Source organism: Coffea arabica, chromosome 2c (genome assembly GCF_036785885.1).
Source record: "Coffea arabica cultivar ET-39 chromosome 2c, Coffea Arabica ET-39 HiFi, whole genome shotgun sequence".
Lineage (NCBI taxonomy): Eukaryota > Viridiplantae > Streptophyta > Magnoliopsida > Gentianales > Rubiaceae > Coffea > Coffea arabica.
In genome coordinates this window covers 18,220,472-18,228,394 of record NC_092312.1, presented here as the reverse complement: position 1 = coordinate 18,228,394, position 7,923 = coordinate 18,220,472, and the positions used below count along the sequence as shown (strand labels likewise).

The 7,923-nt window shown below is 40.3% G+C and overlaps 3 protein-coding genes across 3 annotated transcripts; all 3 read left to right on the top strand.

Moving 5' to 3' along the window:
- Positions 1-1,221: 1,221 nt before the first annotated feature.
- On the top strand, positions 1,222-1,731 carry LOC140035529 (magnesium transporter MRS2-3-like). Its single transcript, XM_072076795.1, has one exon. The coding sequence runs from the start codon at positions 1,222-1,224 to the stop codon at positions 1,729-1,731; it is 510 nt and encodes a 169-aa protein (XP_071932896.1).
- A 60-nt stretch (positions 1,732-1,791) lies between these two features.
- On the top strand, positions 1,792-3,423 carry LOC140035856 (magnesium transporter MRS2-3-like). The gene is made up of 4 exons (XM_072077242.1): positions 1,792-1,940; positions 2,216-2,376; positions 2,550-2,802; positions 3,111-3,423. The coding sequence occupies exons 1-4, from the start codon at positions 1,881-1,883 to the stop codon at positions 3,396-3,398; spliced, it is 762 nt and encodes a 253-aa protein (XP_071933343.1). The 5' UTR covers positions 1,792-1,880; the 3' UTR covers positions 3,399-3,423.
- Positions 3,424-5,282: 1,859 nt separating this feature from the next.
- On the top strand, positions 5,283-7,878 carry LOC113728686 (magnesium transporter MRS2-3). Its single transcript, XM_072074876.1, has 6 exons — positions 5,283-5,441; positions 5,564-6,055; positions 6,164-6,292; positions 6,388-6,536; positions 6,680-6,938; positions 7,578-7,878. Exons 2-6 carry the CDS (start codon positions 5,570-5,572, stop codon positions 7,863-7,865), a joined length of 1,311 nt encoding a protein of 436 aa, XP_071930977.1. The 5' UTR covers positions 5,283-5,441; positions 5,564-5,569; the 3' UTR covers positions 7,866-7,878.
- Positions 7,879-7,923: the final 45 nt, after the last annotated feature.

Here is a 7,923-nt window from a genome sequence, read left to right as displayed (position 1 = left end):
GGATGATATTCTGATATCCTTCTTCAGCAGCTTTAACCTTAGTTAACTTGATAGCTGTAGCAGCAGCTAACTCTTTCGTTCCTAATTCTATGTTTAGTCATTGCCCAAGCCACTTAGTTTCACCCTTCCAATTCTTACCCACTGCTACAATTCCAGTCTGTCCAAAAGGCAGATTGTTCTTGGTAGCTATGATGATTTTCAAGAAGCCTTGTTGAGGAGGTTGCCAATGCTGATTGCCTTCTTCATGTGTCTCTGCGGAGATCACACAGTTTGACTTCAATAGGGTCTTTTCATACTCTCTCCATTCTGTCAATATCTGCTATCAGTGTTCATTGGGTTATTGTTGTGCTTTTAAAAAATGTCTCCTGTTTCTCGCCTCCCATATCTGCGGTAGGATGTTTGCCGCAAGTTCAATATGCCTGCTTCCATCCTTCCTCTTCAGAGCCCCTCTTAGCTTGTCCTACCATCCCCATAAATTACTCCCAGCTTCTTCTAATCCAACGCATTTAACTGGGGCATGTTTGCACACTTCCTGTGCCATTTTGCACAAGAAAGGAGTGTGCTCCATTGATTCTAGCTCCTCTCAGCATGGGAATTAAAAATAGGGACATGTGGCCGAAATTTGTTAATGAAATTCCATAGGGGCCCGGAGATATGGGGCCGTAGGTTTCAACAGCGCCTAAAGTCAATTGTAACAGTTCATGTGCGAGGTTGACCAAGTACTCAATTTAGTACTCCTGTAATAGTCATGCGGCCCGGCTACTTCTTCTCCGTTTTATTCCGAAGGCAAATGAATCTAGACAGGGTGTAAATAAATAAGAATGTGATATAAAAAATATAAAATGACTATTCTAAACTCAAACTGGTTTCAATTGTGACTTGTGAGGAGCGTGATCAATACTATTCATAATCAAGGGAAGCTGGAAGCATGATTCCAGAAGCTACAGTTGGGATTCCATTTCTATATTATTTGACCACAGACTACTACCCCTGGGTTCCAACCTGCACAGGATTGGCCTTTTCTCTTCTCTAGCGCTTTCAACACTGTTAATTACAGCCTGCTGTATCGTTAATCAGTCATCTACTGGTGTGACGTGCTAATTAGAGCCTGCTGTATGGTTCATCTGCCGGTGTGGTTTGATGATTCAAAATATGCATGTGAACAGCATTGAGTAACTCAAACGCAGCAGAGCACGTAATGTGCTGATAGATCTATATGCTATGGCTGATATTGACAATAGCTCCCCACTCAGGAAGAAGCCGTTGGGGGTCCGTCCATGGCTTCTATTCAACTCGTCCGGTCAGTCCCATATATTGGAAGCAGGGAAGCATGCTATTATGCGGCGAACAGGTATCACCGGCCGAGATCTGCGTATTCTGGACCCTGATCTTTCGTATCCATGTACCATTTCGGGCCGTGAACGAGCCATAATATTCAGTGTGGAGAACATCAAGGCTGTGATTATGGCTCATGAAGTCCTCTTGCTCAACTCCAAGGACCCCGCTGTCGCGCCCTTCGCAGAAGTGCTTTGTGAAAAAATCTTGCACCACCATGATAGCATCGATCCAGAGGAAGTAGGGGCCGAGTTTGGAGGAGAAAATTTGGATGATCGGAAGCGTCTTCCCCTCGAGTTTGTTGTCTTGGAGGCTTGCCTCGACGAGGCATGCACTTGGCTGGACAACGAGGCAAAGAAACCATATACTTACTCGCTTTTGATTTTTCGAGGATGATGTCCATTTTCTGGTTCGCTTGTCAAGTTTAATTTGACTAATTGTTTATTTTTGGCCTTGAATGTTTCATTTCAAGCCAGGCAGTTACATTGGAGGAAGAATCTTATCCGGCACTTGATGAGTTAACTTCGAACATCTCTACTCTCAACATGGAACGTGTGCACCAATTTAAGAGCCGCTTAATCGGGATAACTAATCGTGTTCAAAAGGTCGAGTGCTCTAAATCACTTCTTTCTATTTGATACTCCTGCTAGATGCTTGGTTTTGTTCTCCACTTCTCCCTTGGGTGGTCCTCATTTACTTTTACAGTATTGGGAGTTAAGTAATGCTTTGAATTTGAAACTTGCTTTGACTGATCGTATTTTTTTTTTTCAGCTAGTCTAAGCTCTAAAACTTTAGAATATATACTAGCATGAAGCTTATCATCTGGTTATTATTTGTCTATATTCCATTCATTTGAAGGGATTCTAAAGCATTATTTCAGGTGAAGGATGAATTAGAGCGTTTGCTAGATGATGATGACCCCATGTCTAAGATGTATCTGACAGAGAACCAACTACAACAGCAGCTTCAAAATTATTGTGCACACGAAGATCAACTAGATGACAAGAATAACGAAGTAATTCTGTCAGACGTAGAATATAGGCAAGTGAATCTTTTCAATTGCTAGCGCTAGAAATTAGTTGACTACTTGCCTTCAAAGCCTTGTTAGTGAGTTCTTTTAAATTTTTCTGCTGAATTTGGGTCCGTAAGGGATCTTATTAATTTCCTTTCCATCGTTAGAATTCTTTGTTCAGCTAGTATTCTTGTGTTGTCAGGACGCCAGCTGACAACTTGACAGAAAACAGTGAAGGTTCCACCAGACATGGTACTGATCTTCTTCATACCAATCATGCTCAAGAACAGGAATTTGTTGACGCTGCTAGTTCAGTATTTAGCAGAAAAAGCCAAGCAACCTATGCCAGTAGCAAACGCAGTGACAGAAGCAAACGTCAAAGTGTAAAGGATCTTGAAATGCTTCTGGAAGCATTCTTTGTTCGTATTGATGCTACGCTCAACGGATTATCCACTGTACGTAGCTGAAATGTTAAAAGGACTTCCGTCGTTAATAATTTTGTGTCAATTCAACTATTTTGGCTCTTATACTTTACTAATAATACCCACGTCAATGGTTTTCCTAAATATATCGAACATAAACAGAGGTTTGATTAGGCAAAAATTTGCGTAAAACAACGAACCCTAGGACAGTTCGATGGCGTATATGTGCTACAATTATGTGCCATCTATCAAAAATTGCTGATGAATTTCATCTTCGTAAATGTGCACATATATGTATATATATTCAGCATTCTCTGATTACTTGTTTTTTTGATTGATAGCTGAGGGAGTATGTAGATGATACTGAAGGCTATATCAGCATTATGCTCGATGACAAACTGAACAACCTGATGGAGATGGTGATCAAGCTGATGACAGCAACCGTAGCATTGACTTGTTTTATGATCGTAGACGCAGTTTTGGCTATAAACATTCACATTGATTTGTTCAATGACACTGAACCTCCAAACAAATCCTTCTTGTGGATGATTTGTGCCGGCAGCTTTGGTACTATATGTATATACATAATTGCAATGTGGCTGTATAGATACAAAGGATTGCTGCATTGACGAGTTATGGTATTATTCCACAAGGGTTCGTACCTCATTACACATTATTTAAATGGAAGCAACTTTTTTCCCCATCTTTTTATTCATATTTAAAGGCAAGGCAAGGCAATTTTCTTGTCTGACACAAAGTATATGGTCAATTTTCCAAGCATAAATTGAAAAAAAGAAGTAATAATAAAGTTTGATTGGCGGCATGCAGGAGGGACGTCTTTCCTGCAACAAAAGGAACTGATCAACCTTTCTTCAGAAAACAAAATCAACTTCACATGTGCATGAATCGATCTTGTGAGTCATGAACGTGCGCATACTCGGTTCGTGTACAGCATAAAGACTGACGAGAGCCATCTAGCTTTCAAGTTGAATTCCTCCTGCTTTATTAACCAAATTTGCACTTTGTACGTACTTTCTCACACTTTAGACACACGGAATCAATTCTGTCGAAATTATTTAGTGGGTCACAGAATCGATAAACATACATGCTGAAAACTAAAGACAATAAAAGTCGAACGTACGAAACATTAAACTCTTACGATAGACCAACAACATCGATCGGTTTGCTGTGCAACTTGTGTTAACCCAATGATCTCATAAACAGCATGGGCTTTGTCTTTTGTTTCCCTCATATCCAGTTCATCGGCATAAAAAAAAAATAATTGCAAGAAAGACGATGCACTTTCAAACCCCTTTTTCTATTGAGAAAAAAAAAAAAATGGAAAGGTGATGCAACGTACACAGGCCAAGAATATGAGCAATGCAAGACTTCCTTTCAGCAATGTAATTGTTGAGGAATCCTTCGCATTTGCATATCTGTGCAGTGTACACGAAAGAAGACGATCTTGAGCTGTGCATATGGCACATCCGGAATGTTAACTTCACAAATTAATCGAAATTTTTTCTCATGCGCTCAGTGGTCAGGCCGGGGGTTCTTAGACTCTTCCTTGTCGTGTTGTTGTGAGGTTCAATGTTGGAATCTTGTACTTGGCAGTTGGAGATAAAAAAGAGAACGGGGAGATAAGAAGAGTATGGGGAGGAGTGGAAGGGTTAAAAATTATAAATAAATAAAAAAAAAAAATTGTCTTGTGCTGGCATGGCATCCATTTCGCAATTTTTATCCCACACCCCGTGCCATTCTCTTCCGTTTTTTTATTAAATTACTATTTCTCCTTCGTAAACATCATGTTTTAGTTCTTTTTTGTTTCTTTAAGATCCAATAACTATAAATTCAGTAAAAAATAAATACAACAGTTTCAAAAAAATAATATATAATAGAAAATTAAAAAATGCAGCAGAAAATTTATAAAAAATCTCATTTTTTATGCATTTTGATTTTTTGAGTTTGTTAAATTTTGTGTATTACTAAATTTATAGTTATTGGATCTTAAGGAAACAAAAAAGAACTAAAACATGATGTTTATGAAGGAGAAATAGTAATATAATAAAAAGTGGGACAAAAAATGACACAGGATATGGGACAGGAGATCCGTTGCGCATCCATTTTCCTAGCCCAAGAAACTGAAGTAATCGTGCCAAAACTTCCTAAGCTTGACTTACATCCATCAGCTAGTTGGCTTTAATTAGTCTCACTTAGGCCAGTAGCTGTTTACCATATTTCCAGAATCAAAATAAATAAATAAATAAATGGAGAGTAACACTTGGTGATGATATTACGTCCGGCAGTAACCGCCACTACAAAGGTACCGTCACCATGCAGCGAATCTGCAGGTTCTAAAAAGTGAGAGTGTGATGTCTGCAACACCCAGAAATAATATTCGTACGTTAGCAGGTGGACGGGCGTGGTAAACCTCGAAATAATATTCGTACATGAGTTGGGTTAGTTAGCACATGTCAATTGGATCTTCCCATAAATTAATCAGCAAGATAGCATGAACATTGACGTCATGATTTAGATGCTCGATCGTGCATGATGGCCTCGACATTATTGTTGCAAGCATTCAATTTCAATTTCAGGTGGTTCTTTTCGCCTGCCCTGGCTGGCTTATTTCACATTTTGTGAGTTGTTGGCTGTGGTGTGGTGGTCATCAGGTACTACCTCCCTCCCACCTCAAAAGTCACTCTCTAAGCGTAGTATTGATTTTTGTTACATTTTTGCTTTCTTGGATTTGAAATTCTCTTCTTCTTCTTCTTTTTTTTTTTCCTTCTTCCAGCGCTCTATGGCTGGCATCAGTGGAGGAGGCGATCATCTCCGAAAGAAGGCCACGGGGGTCCGAACATGGCTACAACTGGACTCAACCGGCGAATCAAATATAGTGGAAGCAGGGAAGCACGGTGTTATGCGGAGGACTGGCCTGTCTGGCCTTGATCTTCGAATATTGGATCCTTTCCTCTCGTATCCGGCCACTTTGATAGGGCGGGAACGGGCCATCATCGTCCATTTGGAGCACATCAAAGCCATAGTTACGGCACATGAAGTCCTCCTGCTCAACTCCAGAGAGCCCTCCGTCGCGCCCTTCGTGGAAGAGCTCCGACACAGAATCATGCAGCACCACCAGGCTACCGAAGCACTGTCACGGGAAGAAGAGTCGCTATTGACGAGGGGACAAAATGGAGATAATACTGGACCACCCCTGCTTCTTCCTTTTGAGTTTGTAGTATTAGAAGCCTGCCTGGACGCTGCTTGCGGTTATTTGGACGAAGAGGTTAATACTCCCCGCCAGAGAATTGTTCTTTTTCCTTATTTTCCTTTTATGGTTTGCGCTGTATCGACCCTTTTTTTTTTTTTTTTTTTTTTGCATTGAAATCTGCAGGCAACGGCTTTGGAGGAGGAAGCTTATCCAGCATTGGATGAAGTGACTTCAAAAATTAACACCCTCAATTTGGAGCGGGTGCACAGGATCAAAAACCGGTTAGCCCAATTATTCCAACGTGTTCAAAAGGTAATAGTTCTTCCTTAATTTTCCCAGTCAATATTCATAATTTTGTTTCGTAGATCACTAATAGGAGCAGTGCAAATGTCTTAATTAATTTTCAGCTGCGAGATGAGTTAGAGCGATTGCTGAATAACGACGAATATATGGCTAAGATGTATCTGACAAACAAGGATGCAGTTGAGAGGCGGCTTAGGAATTCTTCCCTATCCTCCATAAAACATGAAATTGTGCAGAGAGTCCTGGATGAAAGGCACGGGATGTTTCTTTTACATCCTATACATTTCAACTTTTACCCGTTACGCTTTGTACATGCTCGTCCCAAGCTTTCGGCTGTTACTGCCTTCTTTCAAGCTTTGGCATCTCTTAATTCTCTTTTATCTTATTAGTCAGCAGGGTTTCTGGTGAAACGTTAGCGCAAGACAGAGGGAATTCCAGCCGTTTCAGCGTTGATTTTCACCCTGCCGAACAGCACCACCAGAAACGGGCAATCCGCACAGCCAGTTCTCTCAGCAGAGGAAGCCAATTTGCAATCCATACTAGCAGTAGAAGATACATGATAGGCAAAAGCAAGCATCTCGGTGTGAAGGATGTGGAAATAATCGTGGAAGCCTACTTTGTTCGGGTGGATGCAACATTATCTGGCCTATCAACTGTATGTAACTCAACTCGCTAACTCTGATATATCCCTCGAAAGCATTATTGCAAATTAAAGAGTTGTCCAAAGTCAATCATAGGCTTTCAAGTTCAAGTTCGTATATTGATGGATCATTCGGAATCGAAACCTGTGTATTCTAGAATGGTGCAAGCATCTCTAAGACTATAACTGTACATGTTGCATCTAGACAAGAATTTTATTTCCCTCGTGGCATTCAATCCTCTTCCTTGTGCGTCTGCGTATGTGAGAAATTCTACTTTCAAGGACGAATTTAAAATGAAAATACCCTTTAAAAGTTTGGAAAATTAGGCTCTCAAAAGTTTACCAAGGAACACCCAAGGGTTTTTGGGGCTTTCAGTATTAGGGTTCTATTAATGGGGCACTGCAGATAACGCAACTAATGGTACTACAACTAACCTTAAAAGATAAAACGGTATTTTTTTTCCTTGTAGTAATACGTTTGCCAGTTTGTCGTCTCTGCATATCAATCTACAATCTGGGGAATTGAAACTTCATTTTTTTTTCTTTCATTTCTTGTTTTTGGTTACAAGATCTCACGAGTCTCTCAAGAACATAATACTACTAATTAGCTTTTTAAGTCAATACTTATAAAATGCTCGTGCTGGTCCTGTGAAGCTAAGGGAGTACGTAGATGACACGGAAGACTACATCAATATCATGCTGGATGACACGCAGAACAGAATGATGCAAAAGGCGGTGTTGTTCATGACAGCAGGCGTTGTGCTCATGGCTTTTACCACTGTGACAGGAGTTTTTAGTATGAATATCCACGACTTTAGTCTCTTCCAAAAGAATGATCCTCCCAATTACTATTTCATCTTATTCTGCGGCGGCGGAACAGCTTGCAGCATCGTCCTATATTTGATTGCAATTTCCTGGTATAAGCACTTGGGATTAATGTGATGGCTTGATGGTGTCTTTTTTGTGTCTATAAGGAATGCATAACCCCTCCATACTTCCA